Source organism: Cotesia typhae, unplaced genomic scaffold, assembly GCF_013202065.1.
Source record: "Cotesia typhae breed Kobodo isofemale line unplaced genomic scaffold, CoteBio_Ctyphae contig_69, whole genome shotgun sequence".
Lineage (NCBI taxonomy): Eukaryota > Metazoa > Arthropoda > Insecta > Hymenoptera > Braconidae > Cotesia > Cotesia typhae.
Genome location: NW_027423763.1, coordinates 1,717,108 through 1,736,680, shown reverse-complemented (window position 1 = coordinate 1,736,680; position 19,573 = coordinate 1,717,108). Strand labels below are relative to the sequence as shown.

At 32.8% G+C, this 19,573-nt stretch overlaps 4 protein-coding genes across 7 annotated transcripts in view; 3 read left to right on the top strand and 1 right to left on the bottom strand.

Moving 5' to 3' along the window:
• The window catches only part of Mccc2 (methylcrotonyl-CoA carboxylase subunit 2), a 50,090-nt gene extending 38,256 nt beyond the window's left edge, over window positions 1-11,834 (bottom strand). For 2 of the 4 annotated variants that reach the window (XM_074251446.1, XM_074251445.1), the window contains exons 1-6: window positions 11,477-11,834; window positions 10,891-11,144; window positions 10,397-10,816; window positions 9,772-10,319; window positions 9,436-9,658; window positions 9,243-9,362 (exon numbers count right to left, since the gene is read on the bottom strand). In XM_074251446.1, the coding sequence (XP_074107547.1) occupies window positions 9,245-9,362; window positions 9,436-9,658; window positions 9,772-10,319; window positions 10,397-10,816; window positions 10,891-11,144; window positions 11,477-11,587 (1,674 nt within the window). In that variant the 5' untranslated portion in view covers window positions 11,588-11,834 and the 3' untranslated portion in view covers window positions 9,243-9,244. Of the gene's footprint in view, window positions 1-9,242; window positions 9,363-9,435; window positions 9,659-9,771; window positions 10,320-10,396; window positions 10,817-10,890; window positions 11,145-11,476 lie in introns of those variants that run through there. The other 2 variants (XM_074251447.1, XM_074251440.1) reach the window with 2 other exon arrangements.
• Qsm (Zona pelucida superfamily protein qsm) lies at window positions 755-9,214 on the top strand. The gene is made up of 7 exons (XM_074251452.1): window positions 755-1,104; window positions 5,981-6,082; window positions 6,618-6,727; window positions 6,985-7,157; window positions 7,792-8,022; window positions 8,246-8,532; window positions 8,661-9,214. The coding sequence occupies exons 1-7, from the start codon at window positions 1,047-1,049 to the stop codon at window positions 8,828-8,830; spliced, it is 1,131 nt and encodes a 376-aa protein (XP_074107553.1). The 5' UTR covers window positions 755-1,046; the 3' UTR covers window positions 8,831-9,214.
• A 270-nt stretch (window positions 11,835-12,104) lies between the features above and the next one.
• On the top strand, window positions 12,105-15,321 carry LOC141532870 (fanconi-associated nuclease 1). Its single transcript, XM_074251450.1, has 3 exons — window positions 12,105-12,605; window positions 12,837-13,362; window positions 13,489-15,321. The coding sequence occupies exons 1-3, from the start codon at window positions 12,495-12,497 to the stop codon at window positions 15,120-15,122; spliced, it is 2,271 nt and encodes a 756-aa protein (XP_074107551.1). The 5' UTR covers window positions 12,105-12,494; the 3' UTR covers window positions 15,123-15,321.
• A 434-nt stretch (window positions 15,322-15,755) lies between these two features.
• On the top strand, window positions 15,756-19,456 carry Nes (lysophosphatidylcholine acyltransferase 3 protein nessy). Its single transcript, XM_074251340.1, has 7 exons — window positions 15,756-16,455; window positions 16,524-16,631; window positions 16,891-17,013; window positions 17,234-17,505; window positions 17,820-18,041; window positions 18,321-18,629; window positions 18,704-19,456. The coding sequence occupies exons 1-7, from the start codon at window positions 16,353-16,355 to the stop codon at window positions 18,971-18,973; spliced, it is 1,407 nt and encodes a 468-aa protein (XP_074107441.1). The 5' UTR covers window positions 15,756-16,352; the 3' UTR covers window positions 18,974-19,456.
• The last annotated feature ends 117 nt before the right edge of the window (window positions 19,457-19,573 follow it).

Here is a 19,573-nt window from a genome sequence, read left to right as displayed (position 1 = left end):
TTTAAACTTTCGAACAAGCAATACGGTTATAAATACGAGAATAGATAAAATAAATAAAACAATAACAATTAGAGATTGCTTATGAATATATAATGAAAATAATAATAAAATTTAATTTTTTATTTATAATGGAATTTTAATGGATAAAAAATTTTTTTTAGAATTTTTCACTTTTGATAGTTTCAAAAAATTCCATTAATTTTATAATTTTAATGGATCAATAAAATTTTTAATAATTATAATTAAAAAAAATAAAATTTAAATTATCTTTAAAAAAATAACAACAATTAAATATCATGAATAATCTTATTAATAAAGTTATTACTAAATATCCGCAGTAGAGCCATATAAGGCATGGTAAAGCCCACGTATAGGTGGGATAAAGCAGCCGATAGAAACAAAATAAATATAAATTAAAATAAATAACATCTTCCAAAGCAATAAAGTTATTTATCTAGATGACTAGATAAATGCGTTAGTTAACAAGCTTGCTTGTAAACCCCTAAAAAAAGGTTAAAATAATGGAGGCAACACTTTCTCATATCTCACGAATCCACGCAATAGCATAAGCAGCAACAGCAGCAGCAGCAGCAGCAGCAGCAGAAAAGAGCAGAGTTTGTATCCTATCCACTATCCACTCTCTTGAGTTCTGTATATTCTCTCACATAACTCACCCATACACTTTACCAGGTAAGTAGTAAGTGTACCTGGTTCTCCATACTGGCTCAACCTTTCGTCAGTATCTCTCGTGATTTCAAAGAGCGAGCACCAGAAGGATCTGAGAAGCATTAAAAATCAGCTCTCAGTTCGCGTGACTCTTGCCATCTCTTTCTTCTTTATTTTTGTTCATGATAAAAATTTTTTATTTTTTATTTTCTTCACCAAGTTACCTCACCACTCGGCACAATACCAATATTAAATATTAAATATTAAATATTAAATATAAATCCAGGATTTATCATTTTTTATCTTAGAAACACGAGTGTCCCCGTGTTTACTCTTGCATAAATGAGACAATAGCTTCAATCTTTGTTTATTCTTTTATAATGGGTGCCAAGTGTTTTTATTTATTTCTTCTCTGGGTTACTACTGCAGCAGCTAATGGTGAGTTTTATAAATTAATTAATTAATCATTTTTTATTATTTCTTCTTTTTTAATAAAGAAGAAATATAATTTACTTTTTTAAATTAAAATTATTATCAAAAAGATGATATAAAATTTAAAATGACTTTTTACTTGTTTAACCTTAAAATTTAAATAAATAAAAATTTTACTGTCCTTAAATTGATAATTAATTATCAACCTCGGGCAATTTAGCGCGATTAAAATTCCGCTCTGTTGGAATCTCTGGCTTGCGAATTATTCTAATGCAGAATTGATTGTTCCTTTAGAAACGCGTGGGAAATCTATATTGCATATAATATGTGTAACTTAATGGACAATTTGTAGAAAATAAGCAATCATTTGAAGTAAAAATGGCCGCTACTGCGATTGCGTGGTAAATCGCGAGTACGTGAAAGCGAAATGATATAAACATTGCGCACAACTCGGTATTTTACTCCAGATAGCTGGAACTTTGTTGGACGGTGTGTATTTACACCCATATATATATATATATATATATATATATATATATATATATATATATATATATATATAAGTTCTTGAACCCGAGGGGTGAGGAAAGATAGGAAGAAATAAAGAAGAAGAAAAACCGGTTGCAGATACGATTCCTGGTGGATTTGAAAACAAAAGATATAGTTTTAGAATGATCCATGCTCTAGTTTTAGAGGTTTTAATAAAGGCTTGTTGCCTGCCGATGGGGTATAACCTCTTTTAATGGTGTGTAATTATGCAGACGATGTTGCGAATTCCGATGGTAATGACAGAGCGTTAAACCACTGGCTTACAAATTACAGCTCACATTCTGAAAATAAGAAGCTCATGAGTTTTATCGTACATATTAACAATAACTACTTTTATTTGGAGGTTAGAAGCCCTCTATGGCTTATTTAGCCTTTATATTAATAAATTTTGTTAACCGGTACTCACCAATTATCGTACAATCGTTACATTACGGTACATCGCCCACACTGGGAACGAAAATCTTCGCCTTTGGCGAACATTGACCACATTTATGAGGATAAACACTTTTATAAACACTTTTGGCGTATCTTTCTTCTTTATGTTTCCGATACAGGAATATTTTGGTGTTGAATTTTTTTTTTTTAATTAATTTTATTTAAAAAAAAAAAATATAAAATTTTCCCAAGACTGAATTCGAACCCTGTTCAGTCCATGCTGTTAAAAACGTCAGCTAGTTTAAAGCTAAGAACATAATTTTAATGTTCATGAATTAAATTATTTAATTTTACAATAAATAAAAAAATATTTATTGAAAAAAAACTAAAATAAAAGTTGTCAAAAAAATTACAACGGTTGTTGATTGATTTTATTTAAACATTTAATATGCTGAAGCGGTACGAGACAATACCGAAATGTGTGTTGACTACGCGACTTCCGGTATATAATATACACACCTCTAACTAACTACTGATATATAACTATAACTTATAACTGCAAGTGCTGTTCATGAAGAATATATTTTCCAGAGCCTACTCATCAGGATCTCATGTGGGATTTAATTGTTTCCGCGAAGAATATTCCCAGTTTTAGATTACCTCTTTCGTTATCTTTGAATTATCGTGCTCAAATATTGTATAGCAGAGTATATATTTAATTACATAAATGCTACCAATCACTTTCTTCATCTCCACTTTGGTTGGAATTGTTTTTACGCTACTTATTCAAAAATCCCGTTTGTTTTTTATTTTTAATATCAATCAAATTAATCGTCGGATTTTTTTACATGCTTGAAAGTGCAGATAAAAATTTGTGGTTATTTTACGGCAAAATTAGCGACATTAAAAAATTACTGCCGGTTGTAAACGAATTTTTATTTCTTAAAGAAGAAATTTATCGCGTAAAAAATTTTTTATTGTTCAAGTATTGACAATTTGCATTATTAATGGAATAATATAATTTTTATATTTTAGTTTGATAAAAATAACAAGCACACTTAAGATAATTAGAGCGCTAGTTTTGTTTAAAAATTAAAATATAATTGCACGGTATACTTAAACGATTGTCATTGTCATTGAAATGCTGATAAGTTTTAAATAGCCAATTAAATATAAACACTACTTAATTTAAACTTATCTATTAAATAAATATAAAAATCCAATAAAATTGATGATTTTTTTCTCGCTATAAAAATATTTTAAGTCCTCAAATTTATTAATTAATTTTAATATCTATAAAATAGTTACCTCATGGAATATTTATTAAAATAATTGTATAACCGAATAATTATTCAAAATAATTGTTTGTATAATAAGAGTAACTACTGCAGATAATAATTAAACGGTTGCACCGATAACCAACTAAACTATCCAACTAAAATTGCTCTGAGGAAAACCTTGCATTAGAAAAGACAAAATTGCGAACCACGTATTTAAATTTTAAAATTACCAAGATAACTTCTCCCTCTTCGGTGAAATTTAGTGGAAATTATGTGTATAAATATCCGATTCCAAACTTTTAACTTACAGTTCAGTATTCTTCTCGAACAGTAAGTATTATTTGCCTACATACGATTTGTAAGAATAATTTTAAAAAATTTATTGAAATTTAAGCTATCAATCATGAAGCCACAAGTAGTATCTATTTTGATAGCAATGTCTCTGGCAGCGACATTCGCTGTCGACGTTTGCTGAGGTCCTGGAATTCCCGTAAGTTTCTTCAATTTTCTTATTTTTTATTTTACTTTCAAGTATTTTTGTTTAGTGCGAAGACGACGACGGATGTTGTGAAGGATTGAAATGTAGTGGCGGAAAGTGTGCTGAAGATCAAAGCAGCGGCGGCGGTGGTGGTGGTGGTGGTGGTGGACCCGCAATTTGCATGGGAGAAGGCGCTCCGGTAATTTTTAAAACTCATTTAATAAATAAATCAATAAAATTATTCGTTAAAAATATTTTAGTGCTCTGACGAGAGCGATTGTTGTGCTGATGTTACCTGTCAAATTGGAACTTGTGTCAAAGACTCAAGCAGTGGTGGTAATGCTAGAGGAGTTTGCATGGGTCCAGGCATGCCTGTAAGTCTCCAACTTTTGAATTCGTCCTTTAGCAAACCAAATTTAATGAATTTCTTCTTTAAAATTATTTATTTCAGTGTCAAGACGACAGCGGATGTTGCCAAGACGATACTTGCCAAAATGGAACTTGTACCGAGAAGTAACTGCCGTAACGGAACACAGAGGGCAGAGTTTGTCAAAGCCAAACACGATTGTCCCTCAACCGAATAAAAAAATAATAAAAATGTTGGAAAATTCTGTAATTTGTTTAAAAATAAACTGAATTTGAAAACAATCCCTAATTTAATTATTTAAAAGACAAATAAATTTAAAATTGATTTTCGTAAACATTTAGCGCTAGCTTTAAGGTTCAGTACACTGATGTTGATCTTCTCGGTATGCGGTTCTTGCTTCCGTGTCATAGATTACACGAACGTCGCTCGGATACGAGATAAACGATTCCCGTTCCGAATTCCAACGACACATGGTACCCTGTAAGCCGATCTTGGCACGTGCGAACATCCAATAAATAAAATAAAACCATTTAAATATCGACAAGTCTTGTTTATGCTGTATCAGAGAACGACAAATAAACATTAATTCCGATACTTTTTGGAACTTTAGATCCTGTTATAAATCCCACATTATCTTTACAACTCCCTTGCTTTTATTATCATAGCTCTCTTATCAGAATCTGTATGATTTATCTGCATGATCTCTTTATGGCGCCTTTTTCTCAGTCGGCTCAGGCGGCTAAGACTATGTAGAATCTTATTGCGTGACAACGTAATATATCCGCCCTAGTCTCTGTGACGTAGCACTTACGATTACCATCGAATTATTAAAATGCTCAAGGTAGTCTCCATACATTCACCATGACACCGTGGAAATCCTTATCGGGTTGATAAATATTTTTACAATTACTTCCTGATATTTCTTTTGTATGCAGCTTTGGAGTTATTTTTTTCTAAAGATTTTAAATTTTCAATTTTACTGTCTGGTTATTTTAATTTATTAACAATTGTTTGAATATATTTTACTTCAATGTCGGGATTAAAAAATAGAGACAAAAGAGACGGTAACCAATTAGCAGGCATACAGCGAAACTGGTCACAAAGTTATCGCGATTGCCGTGTGCTAGACACCGGACAGGATTAAAAATCCTGATGCTGATTAAAGTATAAAGCAATCGTGTTGGGATTTTATTTTTAAATTAAATAAACTAACAAAGAGATAGAAAATTAAGTTTTAAAAATTATTTTTTAATTTTTAAAATCTTTTTGTCAATCCAGAATCACTAAACGTAGAAATATTAAAATGAAAAAAAAAAAAAAAAAAAAAAAAATTAAAATTTCTTCTTCTTTAAAAAAATATTGTTTTGATTTTAACAATATGTTTGCATCACAAAGCACATAAAAGGATATACAGAGTTCCGTAAAATAAAATTGATATAAATAAAAGTACTGTTTATCGGTAGACACATTTAGATATGTACTTATAAGAGAGCATGTCACCGCAATAACAGCTGTTGGGACAAGACATAAAATAAGTAAAGGTCTTTCTACTACTGTAATATAATTCCACAGTATTATCATAAACACATATATAGTCAGTCTATCGTTATATTACCTTGGCGTCATCAACTGACCACTGGTGAAAGTACACCAATCATCTTGGCTGCATCAAATAAAAAGCAACAGTACTTTTGTGTGTTTGTGTTGGCGTGTGTTGTCAGATCTCAAGGTCGATATATCCTACACAACATATTGTTTTCTCTTGTTCATGCGATTATTATTTTTAAAAATCTTCAGACATTAATAATTATAATTATTGTTTTTATGTTTCAGTGCAAAGCAAAGTAAGATGCTCCCAAGATTTTATGGAAGTTGATATTGTCAGGAGCAGTCCTCAAGCTAAGATATACCTTCAGCAGCTTGAAAATTATCCAGGTAATTTTTTAGAATTATTGTTAAATTTTTTCTGATTGCTGAGAATTTCCAAATATTAAAATATATTCAAGCATTGACATTTTAATTTGCAAAGTTTAAATTAAATGGAAAATCTTGAAGCTCCCGAAAATTTAATTCAAAAATTCCGTTATATACATACACAGACATAGATCCTTAGGCAGATTTCTAATAAAAAGCAGACTAAAAATAAGAAGAAATGATAATTATCGGTAATTGGAGATAAATAAAAACAAAGTAGATAATCCGCGAACGTTTAAAGAACGGGAGTAATTTTTATAATTAATATAATGGATGATATCCTCTGGATCAAGTTTAACAGTCGATTTTTCTATAAACGATCGTTCCTGGGTTATTATGCCACCAGAGTCCTCCAGACTAGGAGATTATTATTCATCCTGTTTATATTAACCTGGATACTTTCTTCTTTGCTTTTGAAGCCTGTAACTTGTACGGTAAATAGTCTAGCAGGACTTGTAATAAATAATGATCCTTTGCATGGTCCTTTTGTTCGCAGATGAGGCGTGCAAGCCAGTTTTTCACAAAGGCGTCGCCACGTTTCGACTGTCTCTCGCCGAACAAAACATGTCACGCTGCGGAATCGTTCGAGTTGTTAACAAAATGACGGTAAAATATTATTTTAATCTCCAATGACAAATACACCTATTTTAGAACTTTTTATTTCGAAGACTTTTAAGAAGTTTTGTTAATATATGAGCCACCATTCTGTGGGCTTAATTTACATAACAAGTGGGCAATTTATTCTTCAGAGGTTTATATAAAAGCGAGTCTGGGTGAATCACCTGGTGCCTACCTTCAAGGCCAGCGTGAGATCATCAATTAAATGAATAAGAGAATTTTATTTAGTTTTTAACTTTTTACAGGGACAAAAAGTTTACTATCACCGTATTATCGTCGTCGAGCCCGGTGATGAGGGCAAACACACATTTACTGTCAAGTGTATCGTTACTGAGCTCGATTTACCGACTAAAATTTCGGGGTTGGATCATGGGGTTATCAAGAGAAGTGTTTTGCCCGCTGGATTTCAAGAAGATGAGTTAGTATTATTATTTTTAATTTTTTAGAAAATTTAGCAATAAAAATTCTTAATTAAAAAAAAAAAAAAAAAAATATCAAAACTTTGTTATTCTAACAATAATTAAAAATTAATCACTTATTAACTCGGACGATTAAAAATACATCTACCGGAAAAGTATTTATAATTTATAAACATAATTTCCAGTTAGTTGCAAATAATTATAAAAAATTACGCGTGGAAGAATAATTTAATGATTCGTAACAATTTTACGAGATGAGTAGAAAATTGTCAGGTATTAAATAAACAGTTTGACTGTTTCACAGTTATCTTACAGCATATTATGATAAACAATAAATAAATAAATAAATAAATAAAAAGCGCAGCGATGGGTAATCAATCGATAGCCGCCTTGGTGTTAATAGATAATAAATAAAATAAAAAGGGGGTGCATTAACAGGATTAACATGAGCATGAACATGTTTAAAATAAGACTTCCGCGTTGAACTTGATGTCGCGAACTAGATTGCAATAAATCACCGGACCCTCGAACGTTCGTCATGCACGTTGGACATGCGAATACGTGATTTATTAAACCGCGATCCACTCTGTTATATGTGTTGTTATTTAGTTGTTTATTTTATTTATTTTATAGCACCGTTGATATCCAGGATGAAATAAAAGGAAATGCGCCAATTCCGATGCTCAGCGTTGGTGTTCGTCAAGGTGGTAAACTAGTCACGGGGGAACTCAATGTTAGCCCGGGTACTCCACTACAGATGGAAATATTTCTAGATACTGAGTCAGCACCTGTTTATGGGCTACTTGTCACTTACATGCAAGTCACTGACACTAGAACTGCTGAGGAAACAATCATTTTCAATGGGTATAACTAATTCATTTTCTTTTTGGTATTTTAATTATATTATACAGGTGGGAGCACCAAATTTTGACAGGTGTCCAATTATTGACAATAATTCCTGTTTTTACCGTAGATAAAAATCAACAAATAATATTTAAAATTTTTTATTATTTTTAAATCTTAAAAAAAATTTTTTTTTAGGAAACTAAAAATTTTGGAGTTAATAATAAAAAAAAATTTTTTTCAGATGCTCAGTCGACCCATACTTATTTGAAAACTTCAATACAGTCGACGGAGACTTTCTTACAGCGAAATTCCGAGCTTTTAAATTTCCAGAGAGTACATACGTCCAGTTCCGAGGAACGGTAAACGTTTGCTTGGATAAATGTCAAGGAGTTGAATGTAGCAACGGGCAAGTTGGGTTTGGCAGAAAAAAACGTGCAATCTCAATGTCCGGGGACAAGAATAAAGTCTTTGAAGTTACAATGTCGACGTTTATTAAAGTCGACTACGATAGTCAGGTCCCAGATGCCAGTGAGTTTTTTTTTATCTTATCATATAGTACTATTACACAGTTGTGGTAATAATTTTATCTATTATTATTATTATTATTATTATTATTATTATTATTATTTTTTTTTTTTTTTTTTTTTTTTTTCCAGCACTCTCACAGTTCATAAGACCGGGAAAGAACAGAACGTTCGAGCGATCGGTAATCGGCGAGCAAGTCCAAGAGCAGTTCGTCTACAAGTGGACGGAATCATCTAGCTCCTCGTACTGTCTTAACTTAATCCAAATTATACTCAGTTGTTTCTTTTTGTCATTCTTTTGAGAATTCGAGTAACATAAATTAAATTAACGATTAAAATTTAGATCTGAGAAACTAAAACTGTGTGATACTAAAAATACGTTTATTGCTTGCGATACTGATACGAGATAAAAGTTAAAATAATAAAAGACTCACTAGATTTCTCTACTCTGCGACCGCGTAATTTTTTACACGCCATTGATGTTTAATTAAAAATTGTACGATTTTAAAAATAAAAATTAGCCTTTGCGAGTAGAGAAAGTTGAGGCCCTAGTCCCACTACGGCGTAACTAATTATTGATAATATTTTTAATAATTACGTAGATAACACGTGTAATTACCGATTCTGATACCGGGATCGTTGATTCTTAATTTTAATTAAACATTTTATAAATTCGAAGTAAATAATTATTTATTTTAAAATTTATTGACTTACCCTCACATCCTGAAGATCCCGAAGTTTGTTTTAGGAATTGGAGCGTTGACACAAGCAGCTAAGCTCATTGCGATCACTGTTCTTGTATCGACTGGATCTATAACGCCGTCGTCCCATAATCTGTTGATAAAAATTAACATTGAGTAAAATATGAAATAAAATTTTTTTGTATAGCAAATAATATTAAAAATACCTTGCAGAAGAATAATAAGGACTTCCTTCAGCGTCAAACTTTCCAGTAATAGTACTCCTCAACTTATCCTCCTCTTCTTGACTCCAAGGCTTATTTTCCCTTAGCCGCTGTTCTTTAGCAATTTGAACAAGCACCCCCGCAGCTTGTTCTCCTCCCATTACCGAAATCTTAGCGTTAGGCCAAGAGTACATGAACCTCGGAGAGTAAGCTCTTCCGCACATTCCTAAAGACCCATTGAATTAAAGATTAAAAAAAAAATTAAAACGATTTAAAAAATTTATAATTAATTAATTATAATGCCGATTGGCGTCAAATAAATAAATAAAAATAAATTACCGTAATTTCCTGCCCCGTACGAGCCGCCGATAATAACAGTTATCTTCGGAACTCTAGCGCAAGACACAGCGGTAACCATCTTGGCTCCATTTTTAGCGATTCCACCGGCTTCGGCATCCTTTCCTACCATAAAGCCAGTGATGTTTTGCAGGAAAACGAGAGGAATTTTCCTCTGGGAGCAGAGCTGGACAAAGTGGGCTCCCTTCAAAGCGCTCTCTGAGAATAGGACTCCATTATTCGCGACGATTCCAACAGGGTAGCCGTAGATGTAAGCGAACCCCGTGACTAAAGTCTCGCCGTACTGTTGCTTGAACTCGCTGAACCGCGAACTGTCGACGATTCTTGCGATTACTTCTTTTACATCGAAGGGTTTTTTTAAATTAGCTCCAACGATTCCGTAAATTTCATCGACGTTGTGCTTAGGACTGTCAATATCATTTATATTGACGTCCAGCGGCGACTGGAGATTTAAATTTGAGACTATTTTTTTTGCTAGGTACAGTGCATGTGTGTCATTAACAGCAAAGTGATCTGTGACTCCAGAAGTGCTGGAAAAAAAAATTAAAATAATAAAAATTTTAATTTTATTGACATTTTTAAAGATATTATACTCATTGAGACTTACTGACAATGAAGCTCAGCACCACCCAGCTCTTCAGCAGTGACAACTTCACCCGTAGAAGCTCTAACCAGCGGAGGTCCAGCCAGGAAAATAGTCCCCTGGTTACCGACAATTATATTCTCATCAGCCATCGCAGGTACATACGCGCCTCCAGCAGTGCAACTTCCCATGACCACCGCAATCTGGGGGATTCCCTCAGCGCTCATGTTCGCTTGGTTGTAAAAAATCCTCCCGAAATGATTCTTGTCAGGAAAAATCTCCGACTGGTGAGGCAGATTCGCACCCCCGCTATCTACCAGGTAAATGCACGGCAGACGGTTCTCTCTGGCTATCTCTTGAGCTCTTAGATGTTTTTTTACAGTAATCGGGAAGTAAGTCCCGCCTTTCACCGTTGCGTCGTTAGCTATTATCAGACATTTTTGCCTAGAATTTTTTTGATAATTATCCATTAAATTAATTAAAAGTTTTGATTCAAAAATATATATTTTAGTCAGTACCCAGCGACACGACCAATCCCCGTAATGATTCCTCCAGCTGGAACGGGATCTTCATACATCTGGTAACCTGCCAGCTGGGAGAATTCCAAAAACGGAGACTCTGTATCCAGCAGAGTATTTATTCGCTCTCGAGGGAGTAATTTTCCTTTGCTGACATGTCTCTTTCCCGATTTAGAACCTCCAGCTTCTTCAGTTATTGTTTGGACAGTTGATTTTAATTTTTCTACAAGTGATTTCATCTCATGATAATTTTCCTGGTTGGAATTAATAATTTATTAATTTAGTATCTATATTATTTAGAGATTTTTATTATTATTATTATTATTATTATTATTATTATTATTATTATTATTATAGATGTAAATTTGTGAATGGTCTAATATTTGTAGAGTTAATTTATGTAATCAGCCAGCAGGTCAATTTTTAGATAAGATACTGCGATTCTTGATAACGGACACGTTGTAGAGTTTGATACAAAAAGTACCAGATCTCTTGCAACTTTCAATTTAATTATTAAAACAGTGAAAATATTGAATAATATATTTTTTATTCGCCTTAATTAATTAAAAATAAATTTAAAAGTTACCTGATAAGTTCGCGAGTCGACTTCGGGCTTAGTTCCAATGACAAAAGCGTCATTATTAAAATTTCTGAAACAATTGAAATGTTTTATAAGAATTCTGCTTTTTTTAAACATTTCTGTGCTGTGTCAATAATTAAATTTCAATTGTTCATAAATTGAACGTCTTGAAAACGCGGGAATCGTGAAGTAACTGATGACAATTGTGAAGTGTAATCGTAGCAGAAAATCTCAAAATGGCCGTTACCATCAAAATGTTAAAGTTTCTTACCAACAGTCGGCGTGATACCTTCCAAGCCGCCATCTTGTTTTGGTCCTCTTTTATTACAAAACATATCCACGTCGCATTCATCTGTTTTACATCATTCGGCAAGTAAATAAACAGTATTTTAATTACTAATTAATTATTAGTAATTTTTAAACTAACTTTTTAAATATAAAAACTATTGAAATTAATAAAACTGAAGTTGACAGATATTAAAAATTTTTTTTAGAATTTTACAGCAATTAAATTATAAAAAAAAAAAAAAAAAAAAAAAATAATTAAAAAGTTTCACATGTAAAAATTAATAAAAATTACAAGTGAAATTTTTTAGAAGCATTTTTTTTATTGTAATTAATTTGCTAAAAAAAGTTTTAAAATTGACAGGAGTGTGGCTATTTGCACTTACCCGTGCTGGCACGGAGCACAGGGAAAATGGTCATTTTACCCGATTTCGGCGAAAGCACGGGAGCACGGGTTGGTCAGATTTCAGAGCATTTGGTAATTTACCCGTGCGCATGCGCCGAAATCGGGTAAAATGACCATTTTCCCCGTACTCCGTGCCAGTGTGGCCAGATCGTGCGATTTTTTTACCCCCACTTTGTACCGCTTTCAATGTAGTCAGATGAGAGTGTCCTACTAAGTGGGGGTAAGAAAAGAGCACGTTCTGGCCATGCTGTTCCGTGCCAGCACGGGTAAGTGCAATTAGCCACACTCGTAATCTGATAATACCAATACTAAGACGCAATTAAGTGTTGAAAAATGCGTCAAACCGAATTGTCTGAATTTTTCCGAGTAACCGGTTCGTCAGGGTCGATTAAACGTGAGATGAAACGTAAACACGGACATTTAACCCCTAAATCAACCAACAAAGTAAGTCTTTAATATTTTATTTAATTATTCATCATTGTTTATTTTTAAACTTGTCAAAAAAAAATTATTTTTTTTTATGTGTAGAATTTTTTTTTTTATAAAAATTAAAAAAAAAAAATTTTTTTCTTTTATAAAAAACTTGAAAAATTATAAGTGCAATTTAAAAAAAAAATTTTTTAGTTATTATTTAGGAAAAAATCAAAAACGTTGACTTACTTTAATATTAATTAGTTTCAGATAAAAGTAACACCCAAAAAAACAGACAGTCCTTCAAAAATGGACAATAAGCGCCCGTCAAATTTATCACTGAGCCAGGTCCAAAAAAAACTCCGGCTAGACTCCGAGGACTCTGAAAATGATTCGATCAACTTGACTCAGCCGTATGCACCAATGGATTTTGATCTTGAGAAGATTTACCACGAGAAGCATTTTGACATTGAGTTTGGCTCCGTGGTGATGTCCATGTGCGAGGAAGTGAAGCGTTTGAAGCCCTCGGAGAACAAACACGTTCAGCAATTGTTCTCGGCTTTTTACAACACTCTGTCGATGCCGATCAATTGCGCTTACTTTACCGTAGAGGAGCTTAATGTCCTCAGACTGATGATGGGTCTCAGCGATGATGCAAAAATTCTGCTGGCCAGGTTGCTCAAGTGGAAAGAGAGCTGGTATAGAGTTAAGAAAATTTCTGGGATGATTGAGGTGAATTTTACCAGTGCGAGCTTTCAGGAGCTTGTTGATAAGGGGATTTTTGATTGTGGTAAGTTTTTATTTTTTTTCTAGCAACAAAATTTTTTTCATTCTTTTAATAATATAGATAATAAATAAATAAATAATTTTACAAATTAAAAGTCTAAAAAAAATTGTGAATTAATTTTTTTTTCAGATTATGAAACCGACCAGATGTCAGTAGTGCTAGATCTCCTATTAGTAGACGAACTAAAAAGCATTTGCAAGCGTATGAAAGTCCCTCACACCACTAGAAAGCCAAAAATGATCCTCGAGCTTCTAAAAATCGACGGAAAAAAAAAGTCCATGTTCGCGGGAATGAAAGCCCCTAGCGCAGCGTTAAAAAAAGTAATTGAGGAGACAGTGGGCTCTTGCGTCCGCGTGTCAGTTCAAACCTGGAGTTTGATAAAGCGCTTGTTAACTCTCTTGTACCCTATCCAGGCTTCAGACAAGTCTCTAACAGACGTCTTCCGGATCCTCAACGAAGTATTTTACGAGCAAAGAGTCTACCCTGACCTGCCGGAAGAGCGCTTCCCTATTTTCCGCAACCGCCAGTGCTTGATGGAGTACGTGGAGGCTAAAACCACGCTTATAAAAATCACTGACGCTATAGTAAAGAAGAATTGGGACTTAATCCGCGATTTAGGTCAGCTGGCGTTCAATAAACTCGAGCCGGCTTTTAAATCCCAGACAAAACTGGACGTGCCTTCGCACGTGAGGCGCTTCGACGCGACTTACGTCTGGGGCAAGGTCGTCTGGTCTAGCGTCGACGCGTTTAAGAAGGAGAAAGTCGAAGGCATTGCCACGGCGACTAAATTCCTAAAAGCTCTTATTGCAAACAAGAATATCATCCAGGGAAAAATCGGCCGCTGGTACGGTGAGCTTGCGATGATCGAAATGAGCCATAACAAGGATCTAGAAGCCAGCGTTGCTCTGACCAAGAAGGCACTGACCGAGGAGCGGCTATCTCCAGTGGACGTCGCCGAGATGCTGGACAGAGCTAGGAAGTTAGTCGCTCGCAAGGCCGGGATTAGTTCGCAGAGCAAGGAACTGATGAAACAGCTGATCAAAGACCGCGAGGAAGAGTTTGTTGTCGTGCCACAGGAAGTTACAGTCTTTGGCATCAGGATGGACTCTGAGTTCACCACCGGGACTAAAAGCGTCTGGCGGGTCAAGAATGAAGCTTCAACTGAATTAATGAGCGTCGAAATGGTCGCGATGAAACACTACAAGACTGATGGTTACAACTGCGCCGTTCACTGCGAGGGAAAGTTACCTGTTACTATCTTCGCTGCTCTGCTATGGGACGAGATTTATGGAATTTCTATCCCCGGAGCTTTTGTCTGTCCCTACCAGACTGCTCCGCTTGATTTGTTCGGCTCCCAGTTCTACCTCAACCGCCGCGAAGCTATTGATAAAAAATTCAGCTACTACGAACAGCTGGACGTTGATAGTCTCAGCGAAATTATGTATGAAAATTTTATCACTTACCGGGAATATTTCTCACTCATGAGCAATAATTTAGTAGAAGATGGCCAGGATTTCAAAGATATTGTCACGTGTCTAGGAGTCAAAGCGGTAGTTGGAATTACCAAAATGATGGCGAAAAATTACTCCCAGTGGAGCGCCGGGTTTCCTGATTTAATTGTTTGGAACTCTGGGAAGAAGAAATGCAGGGTTGTTGAAGTCAAAGGGCCCGGAGACTCGCTATCGGTTAAACAAAAATTGTGGATTAAAAATTTAATGGAGCTTGGGGTCAAGACTGAAGTTTGTCTTGTCAAGGCTAATTAATCAAACTTACCATTTTTTATTCATTAAAAAGCATGTCATATATTTTTGTACGATTTAATATAAGTAGACTTAAGTCTGTGATAAGAGAGTTAAGTATACTTCTTTTATAATTTATGTTTTTTTCTAAAGTTAAGTTTAAAGATATTTTAATTATTGTATTGTTTAAAAACAATAAATAACACTCAAGTTTACTGACAAATTTTTTTACAATTTTATAATGACATTTTAAAAAAAAATTGCAATTAAAATTTTTTTTTAATTTCTCCATGTCATTTTTTTTTTTTTTGTCGTAATTTATTTGTTAAAATTATTAAATACCTGCTGTATTAATTTTTATATTTTTACAACAAAATAATAGTAAAAAATATATAAAAATAAAAAAATTTGACAACTGTCAGTTAACTTCAGTTCAATAAAGAATTTTTGTTATTATTGTTTTATTTAAAACAGTCGGTAAGGAAGAAAACAACCGCAGCGCCACAATATCAGCATATATGCTAATAGCCACCTTATCTATAACTTACTGTCAATCTACGTCCGCAATTTGAAGCAAACTTGACGGAAAGAGTTGGCAAAGCGACCGATTATCTATTAGTTACCTATAACTTACTCTGCAAATAGACGTCAAAATTTTCTGTACAAGTATTTCCTTCAAATTGTAGTAAAGTTGAAAAGAAATTTAACTACAAGTTTGATTGTTAACTTGTATTCAAGTTGTGGCCGTAGATTTCCGTCAATTTGCTTACAACTGTTGTTGAGAGAAGAATTACCGCCAACTTGATGTATAAATTAACCGTAACTGCTAGAAGTCAACACTTACTGAGAAAGCGCTGGCTATCAGGGATATATTGAACTTGATTTTCCGACATCATTGTGATTGTGGGTCGTGTTTTAGTCTCAATAATTGCTCCAACAATAATTGTTATCATAAGAATTCCAATAATATCATGTTCCATGAGTTTTCATATTATTCAACGTCAAATAAAGTTGTTAATCGTGACATTGAAATAGAAAAGTCGAATAATGTCAGATGACATACTAGCCACTATTTTTAAACGTTAAATGTTATCGTCAGAAGAGTGTTCGATAAGTTAAGACGATGTGCTATTTTTTACGGCTCTGAACATAATCTAGACACAAACCTTCTCCACGTCACTACTTTTTTACTCTTTGTACTCAGACTCGTAGTAGTATTTAATAACAGTGACAATAATAAACATTTTAATAAAAATGTCCGGTAATAATCAAGATTACTCCGGGTTGTTCGGAACTCTGGCAAATACTCTAGGTTGTACTGTGCCTGCAATACGGCTTCTCGTGTCAATATTTTTAGGTAAATATTTTTATTATTTACAAAAATAAAAATTTATATTTTTACAATTAATTACTTTTTTTTTTTAGGTTTTCCATTTGCTTATATACATCGTAGGTTTTTCATTAACAAATCACCGGAATTGCAGCATTTGTTTTTTATATCATGCGGCACTTTTTTGGGAGCATGGAACTTTGGTAATTACTCTAATGTTACATAATAATAATTAATTAATTATAAAAATTTATTTTAAAACCTAAAAAAAATTTTTATGCAAGTGAAAAAATTTTCTAATTAATTTTTCTGTTATTAAAACTAAGTTACCGTATATAAATATGTGGAGCATGAAATAATGTAATAAAAGATAATCTAATTGACTATATAGAGAAGCCGGGCTTTGATAAAGAAAAAATAATGTGTTGATTAATTATTTAATTTATTAATAAATATTATTAGGATGGAATGTTGGACATTCAGCTCTAGCTTTGAGCGCTACGTACCTGATTTTGCTGATATTCGGAGGATCAACGTTGTCAATTATCTTAACGTTTGTTTTCAACATGGGCTACTTGTCCTACGGTGAGTGAAATTAAAAAAAAATTTTTTTAGTTCTAATTCAATTTAAAAAAAAAAAAAAAAAAAAAAAAAAAAATTAATTTTAGTATCATAATTGCATTTGATAAAAATAAACGATTCTTGATGACAAAGTGGCGCAATATTTATCAAAACAAAACATATAAAGTAATTTAATAAACGAAGATAAAATTACACTAACTAGCAATGATTTAATGACTTTCAGGGTACTGGATAACAACAACAGACGACTATGACATAAAATGGACAATGCCGCATTGCGTGTTGACATTAAGACTGATTGGGATCGCGTTCAACTTATGCGATGGACGCCAGGATGAGTCAAAGCTGTCGGCGTACCAAAAAAAAGAATGTCTAAAAGAGCTTCCGAGCTTCCTTGAAATCGCTGCTTTTGTATACCTTCCGGGATCCTTTCTCGTGGGTCCCCAGTTCACAGTGAAGCGGTATCAAAATTACGTCAGCGGAGTGTTTATTAAAGTAAGTATAAAATAATATTATTTTCTTAACAATAATATCTTTTGTACTCGAAATAAATTTCTGGGAAGTTTATTGCTACTTGCCTGGCTATAAAAAAACAATTCATAATAACGAGTATTATTTAATATAATAACGAAAGCTAAAAAGTGCTCTAATGTACGAAATCAATGGAAAAATCTCTATTATAACCGTGATTATTTCATTGCATAACGTTTCAGTGCGTTAATATTTACGTAACATGGTAATTAGTTATTTATAATTATAATTACAACTTTAGTATGTTTTTATTTTATTTTTTATTGTAAAAATTTCAGGAATCTGGCGGCGGCTCAGATCATATTGAGGCTGGATTTAAAAGAACTATGCAGGGATTCCTCTATTTGTTTTTCTATCAACTAGGAACTTATATTATCTCCGATCATTACATGATGAACAAACTCGACACTCATAATTACATCAGCAGACTTTTATTGCTCGGCTTATGGGGACGAGTTAATCTATATAAATATATCTGCTGCTGGCTTTTAAGTGAAGGGGTAAATATTATTTTATTTAATTTATTAATTATTTTTTTATTAAAAATTAATTTTAATTCATAAAATTTATCCCTAGTTTTTAAAAGTTTAAATTAATTATTTTGGCTAAAATATTGAAGATATAAAAAAATCACAAGAAACCTTTTTTATAGAATATTAAATTTCCTTAAAAAAAAAAAAAAAAAAAAAAAAAAAAAAAAAAAAAAAAGTCTCCTCTAATTTTGTCCTATCTCTGATCCTTAAGCAAGAATTTTAAAAATAATATTGGAATGTTTGAAGGTCTGTATGACATTCGGAATTTCTTACAATGGTAAAGACGAGAATGGGTCAACAAAGTGGGACGGTTGCAAAAACGTGGATTTAAAAAGATTTGAAAACGCAACTGAATTTAGTCACTACATCCAATCATTTAATATGAACACTAACGAGTGGTGCGGCGAGTACGTCTACAAGCGCTTGAAATTTATGGGATCTCGTTTCGCTAGTCAGTTTTTAACTCTAGTATTTCTTGCCATTTGGCACGGCTTCCACTCTGGTTATTACGTTACTTTCTTCAACGAATTTATAATCATGTACTTCGAAAGAGACGTAAGTTTTTTTTTAATTCCAACAGCTGTCCAATTACCATTTACATCCTCATAAATTTTCAATTAATATTTCAGATTGCTTCCGCGTTGAAGAAGAATCAATCAATCCAAACAACGGCAAACCATCCTCTCGGTGGAGTACTCATCTGGATTATTTTGAAACTTTACACCCTAATATTTATGGGTTATGCGTTTATTCCCTTCCACTTGCTGTCCTACACTCGGTATCTTAAGATTTACTCGAGTGTTTACTGGATCGGCAGTATAATCTTCCTATCGTATCCCTTCCTAGCTCCCTTTATTAAGCCTCTGATTAGCGGGCGCAGAAGGGCTCACGTTGATTAGTTTAACACACTGTGAAAAATTTCGATTTCATTTTACGAGTTAGATTTAATAAATATTGGATAATTTTATTAAGTAAGCAAAAATTATACTAGTATTGCCAATTATTTTTACTATATTATCATAGTTGATTAAATAATGTATTTCTTGGTCCCGCGTATTAATTTCTAAATTACTATGGTATAAATTAAATTTAAAAATGTCCCACAGTTTTCGTTGGAGTTAAGCAACTTTGAATATGGTCAGTAGTTGGACGGGTGACTGATGACTGGTGCGATAAAATAAAATTTTGTTTTTACTGAGGGGCATTTTAATATTAATGTAAAGTAAAAATTAATAGAAAATTTTCACAGTGTAATAATATATATTACATACATTAATTCTACTCAGTGCACACGTCTATTTAAATCTCAACAATTAATTAATAAATTTGTTAAAAGTTTAAAGTTGGGAGCTGTGAAGATAATAAATATGTATTTCAAATCACATATTTTTTAAAAAACAATTTTATTTTTTTATAAAAAAATAGTTTTAAACTCTATAGTATAGTAAAATTTTCACCGACTTTAAAATTACAAAATAGTTTACTGAAAATCAGTCAGT

What these genes read in the sequence shown, in the direction of transcription:
- LOC141532870 (XM_074251450.1), top strand. Translation starts at nt 12,495, where the DNA reads ATGCGTCAAACCGAATTGTCTGAATTTTTCCGAGTAACCGGTTCGTCA. An exon ending in CCCCTAAATCAACCAACAAA is followed by an intron (nt 12,606 to 12,836) that starts GTAAGTCTTTAA and finishes AATATTAATTAG; the next exon opens with TTTCAGATAAAAGTAACACC. An exon ending in TAAGGGGATTTTTGATTGTG is followed by an intron (nt 13,363 to 13,488) that starts GTAAGTTTTTAT and finishes TTTTTTTTTCAG; the next exon opens with ATTATGAAACCGACCAGATG.
- Nes (XM_074251340.1), top strand. Translation starts at nt 16,353, where the DNA reads ATGTCCGGTAATAATCAAGATTACTCCGGGTTGTTCGGAACTCTGGCA. An exon ending in CATGGGCTACTTGTCCTACG is followed by an intron (nt 17,014 to 17,233) that starts GTGAGTGAAATT and finishes AATGACTTTCAG; the next exon opens with GGTACTGGATAACAACAACA. An exon ending in GCTGGCTTTTAAGTGAAGGG is followed by an intron (nt 18,042 to 18,320) that starts GTAAATATTATT and finishes GAATGTTTGAAG; the next exon opens with GTCTGTATGACATTCGGAAT.
- Qsm (XM_074251452.1), top strand. Translation starts at nt 1,047, where the DNA reads ATGGGTGCCAAGTGTTTTTATTTATTTCTTCTCTGGGTTACTACTGCA. An exon ending in TACTACTGCAGCAGCTAATG is followed by an intron (nt 1,105 to 5,980) that starts GTGAGTTTTATA and finishes TTTATGTTTCAG; the next exon opens with TGCAAAGCAAAGTAAGATGC. An exon ending in TAGTCAGGTCCCAGATGCCA is followed by an intron (nt 8,533 to 8,660) that starts GTGAGTTTTTTT and finishes TTTTTTTTCCAG; the next exon opens with CACTCTCACAGTTCATAAGA.